Source organism: Guyanagaster necrorhizus, assembly GCF_019112545.1.
Source record: "Guyanagaster necrorhizus MCA 3950 unplaced genomic scaffold BT62scaffold_24, whole genome shotgun sequence".
NCBI lineage: Eukaryota > Fungi > Basidiomycota > Agaricomycetes > Agaricales > Physalacriaceae > Guyanagaster > Guyanagaster necrorhizus.
The window spans coordinates 440,944-454,106 of record NW_025064903.1 but is presented as its reverse complement, the minus strand read 5'-3'; the positions used below and the strand labels follow the sequence as shown (position 1 = coordinate 454,106).

Sequence of the window (13,163 nt, the reverse complement as noted above, 5' to 3'; positions counted from 1 at the left end):
TAAGTAGGTATGAGTAACATGATCAAAAAGAGAGGATAAGGGTATACACACAGATATCCTCCAGCACTGGGACCCATGACTTGCTTCTTTCAAAACATACTCACTTATGCCCTCCAATCTTCCTATGTTGTTGTTTCCTTCATGCTTGAACAGGCATGATAGTCGGCATTGAATCAGTATTGACTCTCTTTTGACCATATGCTTACATTGGGATTTGGGATCTTGTAGTTCTTGTGCCATTCACAGATGTACTCTGAGGTGGATAGTTGCTGCAGACAGGTTTGTTAGAATACAACAAATCTAACAGTAAGATAAGTAATTAATATGTAGCAATGTAAGTAAGATATGCACCTCAGTCTTCACTCATTGTAGTGGTAAAAGACTGAGGTGCAAATGAAAAGAAACTGGGCGGGAATATGAAATGATCATACAATTGTTGCGCAACTGAAATTAGAGGGAATGGACCGATATCCCGACGAAAGGGCGTAGGACTGAATCCTCGACAAAGTTTCGTATTTGGAGTGCATTTGTATCCAGCCGTGACCCAATCAATTACCAAGGATTAAAGGTCTTCCATTTTAGCCCTCCCTTCCCAGGAGATGCTGACTGGGCTTCATAGACAGCAGCACCCATGTATAGGGCTTGGCATTGCTCCTTCATCATCTTAGTGACTCAGGTGCTCACCCAGAGACATGGATTTCCCTTCCCCGCAGGGCCTCTGATATCATCCTCACCTTCGCCTGTTTGCTTCTTCTACAGCTGCGTCCGCATCATCCAGACGGAGTCCCGTCAGCTTCCCGCAATCCCGTTGCGAAGAACTCGTTTACCATGGGAATACTCCTTCGAATCGCGACAGAACTTCTGTAGTGCTGTTCCAATGATAGCACTCCCCATCCTCCATGACGAAAGCGATAGCCTGTTCCGAGGATAACGTGTCCCAGACATAGGAATAATGCACTTTTGATATCCTGGAGAGTTTGGGCCAGCTATTCCTCTTCATCTAGAACCAAACCTGGGATGGTATGGGAGGTGGTTTCACCGCAGTCCAGTACATTGATTGGTCGATGTCGTGATACCAGCCTTTTATCGCATCTTCTAATCAAATTTGCCAGGGATATACAATTTCGACCTGTATAGCAACTACAGCGACTCAAGACCTCTCACCTGTTCGTCGTAGGACGGTTCATGCGAGGCCATTGACTTAGAAACTCGGCTTGGGGTGTTAATAGAGGGGGATGCCCACTATGAGGCTTCTTCGGTGGTAACTTGACAACAACGGTTTTTACGGGCCTATCATTTTGGGAGATCCGTGGTCGATGACCGTCTTATTTGAATGCCTATCGACATCTTTTGTGGAGGCTATGTGGTGCCATTACCTTTCCTTCCATGTATGAGGTATAACTAAAAGGAATTCACCAATCAAGTTTCGCAATTTAATCCACATCTGATTGGTTGAAACCCGTTTTTGATGCATTTGTAAAGAAGGCAACAGATCTATCTCACAACCTCTGAACAGATTCCAGTCTAGCTGGACTGGTGGGATCCTCAACGAGACGGGGACGGACGTATTTGGGATCTCGGACGTAAGACAGACTAAAAACTAAATATGCCACAACAACTTCGTCCTTCCTTGAGTCACCGCCATGCTCTTCTGTCCTTCCTGCGCAAACATCCTCATCGTTGGCAAATCCAATGGCAAAAATAAGTGGGTTTGTCAAACATGCCCATACGAGTTTCCGATTACGAAACAGGTTGGTGTCACCCTTCTCGAATCTCGCACGTCACTTACTTTATCTCAGCATACGACAAGAACTCAAATGAATACCAAAAAGGTCGACGATATGAGAGATGTTTCTTCTGAGCTCAGCAGTGGTGCAAAAACAGCTTGTATGGTATTCATCATTTGGTGTTTTCGAGTCGAGCTCACCTAATCCCGGCGTAGATGAGTGTGCAAAGTGCGGACATGAATTTTCCTATTTCAGCCAGCTTCAGATTCGTTCTGCGGATGAACCCATGACAACTTGTGACTATCCGCTGTGCATCTATTGAAGTCGTAAAGTGACCTTTTATCTCACAGTTTACAAGTGCGTGATAAGATATTAAGAATAGATCGTGCAGAGTGTTAAATTCGATCTTTCAATTTTAGATGTGTATCCTGTGGGAACGTCCGTCGCGAAGATTGATAGGACGATTCGAAGTACTATGTTAAGAGTATCCGACAAACTGGTAAAAAGTCCTTCCGAACATTTCTCCATGTATTCGCGTGAATATCTACAATTATCAGGTGTCCAAATTCAGCTCTTTCCAACACATTCACGGCACCTGTTCCAATTTTTGAAAGGAACGGCACGACGAAGTCGAGGACAATGGCCCAGGCATGAACGGTGCCCAAAGAGTGGGCACTGAAAATGGTGCGTATGTTTAACATCTCTTCTTTGAGCTCATGCTGACCATTCTGATCTTATTACAGTCTTGACAGCAAAAGAAGAGACGCGTCGACAATTTATGTGTTATTTTATTCACAGTACAACAATCAATTTGTGGCTACCTACCATTTTATTACAGACTACATCCGCTCTGAGATAACGTTCTGCTGCCTCATGACCAGCGAAATGATGTCCTGTCCTTGATCTACCACGTCCGCAAAGCTACGATACGGGAACCGGAGTCGCGTTACCCATTCTGGAGTCTGTTCCGCACGGAAGTATGTTTATCGCCTCTCCGTCTTCGTAATATCAGCGTAAAGATCATCCTTGTATACGAGAGCGAGGATGCCGCAAGAATGCGGGATATTAGCCACGTCCCATGATCGCTGGTCAGGGTCTAAAAATGGCCGTCTGGCTGTCCGGGAGATTCGGAACCATGCAAATGGAGGACTTCAGAGGCTGGCAGATTTTGCCGCTGTCGAATTGGTTACGAAGGCAGAATTTGAACCTAGATAGATAATCAAGTAGGTGCTCATTTGCTTTCTCGCAAACATTAGTGTCAGACAAGGATTTGAACGTAATAGAAGGCTTGCCCGTAGAGCGTCAATTTAGAAGCAATTAAGAACATCAAATCTTTCACCGTGCCTTCATGCCAAACAGCTAAGCAGCCTCAGGCTAAGCAGATACTCATTGACTGCTACGATGGCCTGTCACCAAAGAGTCCGGTGGTAGATTCAGCGCGTGACTCCAAGATTCTGCTAAAATAACTGTTAGCATGGCGAGTCCGGCTTTATTATATATATCTACTCGCGGAACTCATGAAAGTAATTGCAGTAAGTTATTTAAGGATGAACCGCCAGCAGATGTCCGACCGGATTCCGAAGTTTCCCGATCAGTGCCTTCCTTCTGCATTCTCATGTATGCTTGCTGCGCGTCACGTCGCGATCCTCATGACTTCCTAAACCTCTATTGTTAGAATCAAAACTCAGAAAAATTCGGCCGCCTGTCCTCCTGATTTCTCACCGTGTGTGCTCGCAATGTTCTCTCTCGAATAGAAGGATGTAGCCGTCTTCTTGGAAGACGTTATGTTAGTAACACCGCAATATTGGAGGTTGCGTGTGCGAGCCTGAGATTGTCTGAGCTCAGAAAGGGAAGAAGAAATACTTGAAATACCAGCACGTCGGATGGAATGAGATAAGTATTCTCCTGCAGTGGCTTGGGAGGAGTCAAGACATCTGAACAATGTCTGCCGAATCATTGAATACCAAGAAACGACCTTTCTACTGCTTCATCTGGTAAATATCGATCATCCTGACGAAAGCTTGGCTCGGACTCCGACAAATGTATGCTAGGGACACGTGGGACAAGCCTCCAGAAGAGAGAAAGTTTCTTGCCAAGCTCGACGCGTGTCTTCTGATCTATGCGACTTTGTCGTACTTCACTAAATAAGTGTCTTTACAAAGACTTGGTATCTTCGATGACTTACCCATCTCTGTATAGCACGTATCTAGATCAGCAAAACGTGACGGTGGGTGCTTATTGCGACTGATGACCAGTGTCCTCCTTGATTTATATCGTCGCAGAATGCTGTATGTCCCCTCGTATTATTGTTTTAGCTCTCCGGTCGAACTTACGAGGGTTGAAAGTATGTTTCTGGAATGCAGGATGAGTTCGTCGCTCCTAACTTTTTCTATACCTTCAAAATCTCATGTTTATCTCAGCCTACACTTGTGGGGGTCTCTCTGAACGAAGATGCCTGCTGCATACTGATTTCATCTAGACACGGAAATCAATTAAACTTCATCACAACCTCTTGGACAGTCGGCTATGTCATTGGACAAATCCCTTCAAAGTATGCAACAAATCGCTCAAGTTGCATCAGATCACTATAAGCGTCTTCTAGCCTTATCATAACCAGAATCAGGCCATCCGTTTGGGTACGTGAAACTTATATTCATGGTACACACCATTTATCGGGCGTCAGATTCCCGCAATGGAAGTTATCTGGGGTGTTCTCACGATGGTCACGGCTACTAGCAAAAATTTCAGCCAAATCTGTGCCTTACGGTTTTTCATTGGTGAAAATGCGTTCCTTTTTGGCTGTTTGGGCCGGCTACTAAATTCGAGCCACAGGTTTGGCGGAATCAACGTTTTATCCCGGCACAGCATATGTGATTAGTAGTTGGTACAAGGGCGAGGAACTGGCGAAGCGCACTTGTATAGTTCATGTACGATCTCCACCTCGTGGTACGGTGATCCAACTGATTGTCTATTAATATCGCCAGACGTCTGCTGGTTTTGGTCCATTATTCAGCGGTTTCTTACAGGCCGTAGGTTTTTTCGCCTTCACGGCCATCGGCGCCTTCATACGTGTATACTCATCAGGCCGCCTATAATGGCTTAAATGGCGTTCGCAGTCTTGCTGGCTGGAGATGTGCGTCACCCACATCTCTAAGTTCTTTCGCGGCTACTGACTGTTGTGCAGGGCTTTTCATCATCGATGGAATTATTACGGTTACCATCAGCGTTTTTGGCTTCCTCGTAATGCCCGGTGTGTCCCTGTGCTCTTTGGACAGCACACCCCGTACACATTTCCAAAACCTTCATAGATCTTCCGCATAATACTAAGGCATCCGTCTTTTTCACCGAAAAAGAACTTGCGATAGCCCGGAAACGGATGGAGCTTATTGGAAGGAAACCGCCTGCTAAGTTCACCAAAACTAAAGTATGATTGACCGTTTCGCTTGACTTGGTACTCTCGCCAATGGCTCGATCCAGGTCTTAGGTTTTTTCAAGACATGGCATCTTTACATGCTTGTTACCCGTCAGTAGCAATGTTGTGGCAGCTATGATTCGAACTGACGCTTATCGTTAGTTTTCGTTTTTGTGAGCTTCTGATCTCCGTTACGTCTCTGGTCTCGTTGAGTCATCCGTCGTAGTATAATAACAACCGTGGGCCTGCGACCTCAATGATATTCTGGCTCAAGAGCTTTAACACCGAAGGCAAAACAAGATATACGGTCAGTCAAATCAATATATATCCTTTGGGTATTAATGTTGTACAAATTATCATGAGTGCGCTTCTCGTCCTTTGATCAGTGACCAAGTTGACCCGTGTTTATAGCTTTGACATGGGCCTGGTGGTCTGACGCTGTGGAAAAAAGATGGCCACCAATTATTGCCGCTGGGGTATGCGCGATTTGTTCATACAAAATAGATCATGCTCACACTGTGTTACAGATTTGGAATATCATCGTCTGCATCGTGCTTGCAGCTACGTCTCTGTACACAAACATCCCCAGACGCTGGGCATTCTATTATATGGTGGGTTAATCTTGTACCACAGTTATGTACACTCTGTCATTGCTTCGTCTCACAGACCCAAGTTTGCAACGGCTTATCCGGTGTTATTTTTGCTTGGATAAACGAGCTTACTAGCTACGATAACGAGAGTAAGCCATTGGGTTTCGTTGACTGTTACGATTTCTCACCATGTTGAACAGAGAGGGCCTTTGTAGTCGCCAGTGCTAGCGCTGTTGCATACGTTTTTGAGGTTTGTACCTCCCGAGTCGTATGAGGTTACCGAGCTCATTGGGTTTACCTCAGGCCTGGCTTCCGATGTGTTTATTCCGCTTGTCTCCATCGGTTTTTTTATTGACTGAGCTACTTATCAGTGTCATATTTCCTCAAGTAGACCAGCCTCGGTGCGTTCCGTAACACTCTTACCTGTGTCCTGACAAAGACGTGGTTTTAGTGTCTTCGTTGGAAACGTGACTACTATCTTCATCACCATAGTCATGAGTAAGTTTTATCAGTTATTTGTTACTACCACTCTTGACATGGCGTTCCAGTTTGTGCGACACTCGCCACTTTGTACTTCCAGAATCGAGATGCCGGACGCGCTCATGCAGCGCTAGATATGAACAATATCGAGAAACAGACTTCAGAGCTCAAAGAGAACAAAGAGTAAATATGCCTTAGGACCATGGCAAGAATATCTATTTCGCTTATTCGCGCGTGAATTGAGGATCGGCCTTTAATATCGAGAAGCTATTACTGACGCCAACCCCGGAATCGCCTAGATGTGAACTGCGCCTGATCGACCCCGACCACATTTTGGGAGCGTTCTTTAACCAACTCATTTAATAGCTCGAGGAAGTCTTCACCAGACCTGCCCCCGGGGCAGACACGCTCTATACTGTATCGAGAAAAACAATACAACGAAGAAAAGGCACGATCGAAAGGTCACTACACCCACCGAGATTCACACTCCGGATTAATGAGTCTCGAAAGCTCCTGGACAAGAGTGCAGACAAGCGATGATAACAAACGATGGGAAGACTCCATATCGTGTCCCAAATTTGTGCGGCCCTTCTCCGAGGACCGAGAGCTACACATTTCTGTCCGAGCGGGGTTCAAAGATCCTTGATCTCGTTGCAAATAAGCCCGGTCTCTGCTGTCTAGTGTTCGACTACCCCATAGAGTCATCGATTTACTACACATCGGGATAACTTATCAAATATCCACGGCAACTGTCTTACGAGGAATTCAGAGTAGACTGTCTTCCAGAGGCGAGAAGCTTCCGATGAGAGTGGTTAATCCGTCATGCGAAATCAGATCGTTGAACAACAAGTGAAGAGGTATATGAATTATATGAGATCAGAAGACCAGTTCTGGTCATCGAAAAGGTATGACAAGGAAGGAATAAGGCGACATAGTATCATAAGATGATAAATATTAACACCAAGACAGAGGAAGAGCATTTCACTGAGACGGCGAGGAGGGATGATCAGGATTAAGAGGTAAAGACGGGTACGTTGCCGTTAATCGATGAGGCGGGAAAGAATCGTACTCCCTAGCCCAATAACCTGCATGTAGTCGTTCGACAAGCTCATCCTCCAGTTTGAAAAGCTCAGCTGGAGTCGGAACTGGAGCATCGTCGACATCGTCCTGCAAAGAAAGTCTGAGCGTGAATACAAATGAGGGAACGAAAACCTACCATGATGATGGGGCCATCTGAGTACCAGAGGAAGTATCGCTGCAGGATCTCTAGATGATCATGGAGGATAGCCACCTGTTCCACAATGTAGCGGATATCTGACGCATCTGCGGATAAGAATTCGTGGTATTTGGTGAACATCCTGCGCTGGGGTTTCATCCCTAAAATACCATGTGCAAACATGCAAACAAATGGATATGAATCCCACCACGGGATCTTGTGGTAAGCCATCTCAACGCGAGCTATCTCTGATTCCAGCTCGGAGGAGATACGCTGAGACAAAGCATGGAAAGCGGAAATATGTTCAAGAAAAGGTGGAGTATCCGCCGCGAGTTGTCTGAACATGTTTTGAAGCCGCCTGAACAATCGATCGAGCGTCTTTTGAAGGATTTTGTCAATCTCTATGATGCGCCACTGTTGGGAAGTCGTGGAGAGTTGTTTTTCACGTTCGATGGCGGCTGATAGTCCCGATATTGCTGCCCTAAACTGGATGAACGTTAGACAGAAAGACACTTGAAACGAAAAGAAGTCCTTACTCCTTTATGCATTGCTCTCGTAGGTTTCGTGTCAAAATGGGTATAGAAATGTTTTATTAGATATGGATGGTACCGGCGATGTATGAGCCCTCGGAGGCGAAAGAGCTGGGGTAGATCTTCTATTAATCGTTTTCGGTTCGGGTCGTCATTGATGTAGTACGAAAGTCCATGATCTGCGAAGTTCCGACCGACTCTAGATATCAAATAAGTACTTGCCCAAGAATTGAGATAGCCCAAACATACGGTGTGGAGTTGAAGAAATGCATTGGGGGTAAACCGGTTCCTTCTATCAGGCTCGCCATGTAATGCGCATGCTTTAGGTGCAAATGAATGGTCCGTGCAGCAATATCAGAGTCCAGGCAGCCTCCGCGAAGAATGCAGCTACCCTGAGACATTTGACTGGCACGAAAGGGAGAAAAAGAAAGCCATCTTGCCACGGATGTACAGTAGGATGAAGAGTAAGGTGCACACAGCTGAGATATGAGGCCAAATGCACACATCCCACCTAGAAATGCGAAGAAGCAGAGACGTCTAATATTTTGAGCCCAGGACAGATAGATCTTGGGAGCGCCCCACACACTCTGAGCATGGAGCGAAGGCGCCTCTGGAAGAGTACTAGACGTAGGAGTAGTCGATGGAAGGGAAATGGATAGGACAGGATAGATTTCTGCCAGAGATTCTGCTTTTGCAAATTTTCCTGCTGTGGATGACATGGTGGTTAGCAAGTCAAAGGTTGTTCGCGTTGTTCCTCTCATAGTCGTTTGGTCTGTCACAGTGATGTGACTCGGACGCCTCATCTCATCTCATCAGTAGACCATCATGTTGTCTTTTGTGTCTTTTTAGGGTCTCCTTGTTGTTCCCTCTGTCCGAGTCCCGACAAGGCCTTCTCAACAAGCGCACAAGTACAAAGCAAGAGTAAATCGATAGCAACGCGTGAACTCGAGACAAAGCACTGACACGTCGCGAACAAATCTGCAAGAGCTCCCACAGAGCGGATGGTAACAGATTCCCATGAAGACCATGGAGACAATTCTCAGGTAACTAGACAGCCTGATCTAGCTCCCACAAGATGCTATTCAGTGTCTAATATAAACCTCGCTGAAGTATCTTGCCAGTACATTGCGACAGTTCAGCTTCTTCCCTCACATCATGGCTCGCCCTCAGGCATCCTCGGAATCAAAAAACGATCATCAGAATGCTTCCTTGGTTCACGACCATTCCACTACCATTCTCCGTCGACGTCAACCCATTGCGTCTATCACCAGTGCTCATGAATTGGTGTACCTCGGGATTATTATTGGCGCCACAATCCTACTTTGCTACGTGGCTACCCTCATTTTCCAACTCCTGAAGCCTCTCAGCGACTTAGTATCTGGTGCTGGTACTGGCATTGGCACCGCTTGTTCAAGAATTGGCTTGGGCGTTGAAGCCAGCATTGCTGGTGTGACGGCAGGTTTCACCGGCCTGCTCAGCGTAGTCGTACCCCCCATGGTCAGCTTCAAGTGTTCTCTGATCAACTGTGACCTTGCGATGCCCTATCTTCCCGATGGCGGATCAAAAATGCTGTTCTTCCATACGACAAATTTAACAGCGCGTCTCAAATATGAAGCCAGGGAGATTCTCAATCTGAATGGTCATATTCAGAGTCTCTCCAAGGGTGCCATGCTAGAAGCCATTAGTGAGAACTCTGCAACCTTCAGCGATCTGTCTCGCAAAACCGCATTCGATTACCATCTACCCGTCTCCCTTCGAAAAGCCACCTCAGACCGGTTTGCTAGCTTGGCCAAGTTATCGCGCCAGCTAGAATGCGCCTTCATTGCATTAAGACGTGCCGGGCAGAACACAAAGGCCACTTTTCTGAGAGAGGTACATGTTTTATCTCCTCTGCTGATAATTCCTGCCTAAATATTGCACACTCTTTCCAAGATGAACCATCTCGAGCATGTTCTGGACCCGATTTGGATTTTTCCAACGTTGTCTCGCGACAGAACTTTGAGAAAGCAGCTGGAAAGAAGTCAGGACTCCGTGGATTCTACTCTTGACAATCTGGAGAAGGCTGTCAATGAAGCTATGAACATCGCGCATCTGCTGAACGATGAGCTCGATCATTTTGATCATTTTTTACGAGATCAGAGCGATCTGCTCGAAACGGATCAGACACACGTGCAAAGGTTCCTGACATTGATGGGGTTTCCAAAGGGCCTACAGGAGAATCAGGAGCGAATGATGTTCCTCATATTCAATGTTCATGAGGCCCAGGAGCATTTCATGGATATCGGAACCTGCTGCGCAAACATAGGCTCAGCTTCTGGAGAACTGAAGGTTCGGCTCTTCCTGCAATTGGATCTGATGTCTAACTGCATTATCAGAAGGAACTCAATGCTATCTCACCGTCAAATGTACCAGATAAGGATGAGGACAGTTCTCCGGTTGCCGTTCGAAAGGCCATTCGGACGTACATCCAGAAACTTGGGGAGGCGCCGGCCTAGGACATTGCTTTTTACATTATCTGTCTTTATGCTTTTTTTTTGCTGTCGTTTTATCGTACGAGCACCATGTGTTCGAGAAGCAATATATTCCCCTGATATCAGCACGATGCAAGAACAATAGAGACAACGTCAATATGATCTCCTGTAATGTAAAATCAATCTCGCAATTCCAGAACGGCAATCGCTATCTATAGAGATGGATTTAGAACAAAAAAGAGACGATGGGAGAACTCGACGATGACAAATAGCCAACAATTCGGACTTTCGGATCGAAATCTGTAGCAGTCCGTCTTGCCACGTGCACGGTTCAACTTTGACAACCATCACGGACATTCCTTTCTCTGTGATTCTTTCATAAGGAACCAAGCTCAACAGAAATCCCTCTAGTCTTCTGTGTTATCCAAAACATTGTTTATTCTCTTTGGGACGCCAACAGCGTTTTTCTTCATGAGCAGATTACCATTTAGTCTGGCTCAAATTCGCTGCCCTGAAGTCTTTGCCATTCTCGGAGGGTTGTCTGCATGACTTATGATAGCTCTTCTATGTATACCACCAGTCTTTTCTTCGAACTGCATCTCCGCCTCTCTGATGATCCGTAATCTTTTCACCGCGGATACTACACCCTGGAATCGTAACTCGTCCCTCTCTCAGCCTACCTGCGTTTCTGAAGAAAATTGTCTCAACTCCACAACGTCAGCTGCTATCATCCACATTCACCTCCAGCGTGCGCATTTCATGGTGGACTTGATCGAGGGGACATGCTTACCTCCCGGGTCATTCTTTGATATCGATGGATTGTACGTATATTTTCTCTTCTGATCTTTGATAGCCCAATCACGAACACAGCGTATATTTTGATGCTTCAAGCTTTGGGCTTTTCCCTCAAGCCAGATATGCCGAATTTGAAGACGGAAAGGCGAAGTTCCTTACCGATCTTCAAACACTATGCAAATTCTGACGCGTAATACGTAGTCGATATACAACTTTCCTCTCAAGGACGTTCTTCCACTGAGCATGTCCTCAGTGCTTAGCTCCGTGAGTAAATATTCACCTCTGGGCGCAAATGAATGTCGGCGTCTGCCTTCCCAGTTTGAAGCCGCGATCGAACACCTGGAGACAGTGGCAGAACTGAACGCTCCAAAGGATATTCCACAAACTCAATGCATGATCATCAAGCTATTCGGCCGATACGCAGCCTATCATTGACTACTTTACCAACTTTCACGCTTATGGTTAGTCCGTTGCGAAAGGGCTGGGCATCCAGATGCTTCGAGTGGATGAAGCGTACCGTAATATTCCTTGGTGGGATTCCCGTCCAATTCTAAGCATTCTCGTCGAGGATGTATTAAACATAAAACCCCGATGCAGATCGACAACAGCACACCACGACTTCCTTTCCAAAGACGAGCATGAGATTCGGGAACTCGGAGAACATGCTGCAATATTCTATGACCATTTAACAGTCTTCAAGCGCTATGCCCAACGGTATTCCAAATGTTTGGCGAAGGTAAGAGCACTATGTCTCCACTCTCATTCATCTCGTATCTCACTTTTTCCAGTACAACCGGGCAATACCACTAGAACCATCCAGCTTCCCTTCCGCAGCGGAGCTTTCTAGCACCTTGGAGCATCTCAGGAAGCGCCTTGAATCCGTCTATGGTTGGGATATCCGTAACACTCCGCCTCGCCGGATGACGGAAAGGCTTCCCGCTTTGCTTTTCGACAATGATTGTGCTGCGGAACTTCCGATGTATTCATCGGTAGCTGTGAAGTATGAAAATACCTCCGCTTAATAATTAAGAGAACGGATAGGTCGGGTAGACTTTGAAGGGTAGATTGTGGGCATCGCAATTTCTGGCATAGAATATTTGACCGGCTTCGGCAGCGTATAATAACAAAGTCTCGATCCAACGGCGAGGACATCTGAACTTGTCTTAAAACATGCTCTTGGATCATTAGATGAGCATACCATAGTAGCAAACAAGTTATCTCGTAAGAGGGTACTGAAGCTTGTCAACTGGTCTCGCTGGGAGCGGTGACTACCCGGATACTTTCGGTAGGCGGTCCGAAACGGTTACAGGGCCTTGATGAGTCAACCATTTGCTTCTCATCCGCTGCCAGTGGCCCCCGCCAAAATAAAGTCCGGCTAGTACGCCACCTAGGGTCTCTTCCACATCTCAGACGACAATCATCTGCGCGTCGCGTGTCCATATGTACTGTCTTCTATCGTGGTCGCATCTAGGCTTCTTTTCGATTCTTGGAGCCTTTTCAGCATCTGTCCTGATTTACCTGCTATGCCTACCACTTTCCTCCGAGTCGTCCTCTTACTGCAATTCCGCTTCTTGGATGCTTAGCCAAATATCATCTACAGAAAACTCATCCGAGAGACTGTACTCTTGCTTCACTGAGGGAAACTGCATAACCACTGCAGATTCAGCTGGAATTCTCAGCTTCCATCTCCGGCATATCCGTTTTATGGTTCACTTGGTCGAAGGAACAGGGCTACCTCCAGGAAGCTTCTTCGACTCTGACGGTAGGTACATCGATTTGTAATATTTTTCTTCGTGGCAACTGTTAGACGAATAGCGCGCCAAAATACTCTTTTCCGTGACACCGGTGAAGAGTACCTGAGTGCGCGCAAGGTGAAAACGGATACAGCAGAGCGTTATCCACTGACCACACTCACACCAACACACACACAAAACTCTTAGTT

At 46.2% G+C, this 13,163-nt stretch overlaps 6 protein-coding genes across 6 annotated transcripts; 5 read left to right on the top strand and 1 right to left on the bottom strand.

Moving 5' to 3' along the window:
* Positions 1–1,638: 1,638 nt before the first annotated feature.
* On the top strand, positions 1,639–2,220 carry BT62DRAFT_935229 (uncharacterized protein). Its single transcript, XM_043186892.1, has 4 exons — positions 1,639–1,751; positions 1,800–1,887; positions 1,943–2,084; positions 2,147–2,220. The coding sequence occupies exons 1-3, from the start codon at positions 1,644–1,646 to the stop codon at positions 2,047–2,049; spliced, it is 303 nt and encodes a 100-aa protein (XP_043036782.1). The 5' UTR covers positions 1,639–1,643; the 3' UTR covers positions 2,050–2,084; positions 2,147–2,220.
* A 1,547-nt stretch (positions 2,221–3,767) lies between these two features.
* Positions 3,768–6,396, top strand: BT62DRAFT_903783 (MFS general substrate transporter; the record flags this gene model as incomplete). Its single annotated transcript, XM_043183535.1, has 20 exons — positions 3,768–3,859; positions 3,927–3,954; positions 4,148–4,278; positions 4,330–4,363; positions 4,411–4,504; positions 4,560–4,654; positions 4,712–4,756; positions 4,812–4,860; positions 4,912–4,977; positions 5,036–5,151; positions 5,205–5,243; positions 5,366–5,501; positions 5,551–5,615; positions 5,667–5,750; positions 5,806–5,878; positions 5,930–5,979; positions 6,033–6,046; positions 6,101–6,130; positions 6,181–6,227; positions 6,278–6,396. The coding sequence occupies 20 exons, from the start codon at positions 3,768–3,770 to the stop codon at positions 6,394–6,396; spliced, it is 1,407 nt and encodes a 468-aa protein (XP_043036781.1).
* A 664-nt stretch (positions 6,397–7,060) lies between these two features.
* Positions 7,061–8,728, bottom strand: BT62DRAFT_1078653 (uncharacterized protein). The gene is made up of 4 exons (XM_043179410.1): positions 8,205–8,728; positions 7,962–8,154; positions 7,426–7,911; positions 7,061–7,376 (listed from the first exon to the last, which is right to left on the bottom strand). The coding sequence occupies exons 1-4, from the start codon at positions 8,714–8,716 to the stop codon at positions 7,191–7,193; spliced, it is 1,377 nt and encodes a 458-aa protein (XP_043036780.1). The 5' UTR covers positions 8,717–8,728; the 3' UTR covers positions 7,061–7,190.
* Positions 8,729–8,764: 36 nt separating this feature from the next.
* BT62DRAFT_935228 (uncharacterized protein) lies at positions 8,765–10,543 on the top strand. Its single transcript, XM_043186891.1, is given in 4 exon segments — positions 8,765–9,827; positions 9,888–10,289; positions 10,317–10,320; positions 10,338–10,543. 4 exon segments carry the CDS (start codon positions 9,111–9,113, stop codon positions 10,448–10,450), a joined length of 1,236 nt encoding a protein of 411 aa, XP_043036779.1. The 5' UTR covers positions 8,765–9,110; the 3' UTR covers positions 10,451–10,543.
* Positions 10,544–10,753: 210 nt separating this feature from the next.
* Positions 10,754–11,707, top strand: BT62DRAFT_935227 (uncharacterized protein). Its single transcript, XM_043186890.1, has 2 exons — positions 10,754–11,247; positions 11,318–11,707. The coding sequence occupies exons 1-2, from the start codon at positions 11,039–11,041 to the stop codon at positions 11,406–11,408; spliced, it is 300 nt and encodes a 99-aa protein (XP_043036778.1). The 5' UTR covers positions 10,754–11,038; the 3' UTR covers positions 11,409–11,707.
* On the top strand, positions 11,616–12,416 carry BT62DRAFT_338989 (uncharacterized protein). The gene is made up of 2 exons (XM_043180555.1): positions 11,616–11,957; positions 12,010–12,416. The coding sequence occupies exons 1-2, from the start codon at positions 11,715–11,717 to the stop codon at positions 12,241–12,243; spliced, it is 477 nt and encodes a 158-aa protein (XP_043036777.1). The 5' UTR covers positions 11,616–11,714; the 3' UTR covers positions 12,244–12,416.
* Positions 12,417–13,163: the final 747 nt, after the last annotated feature.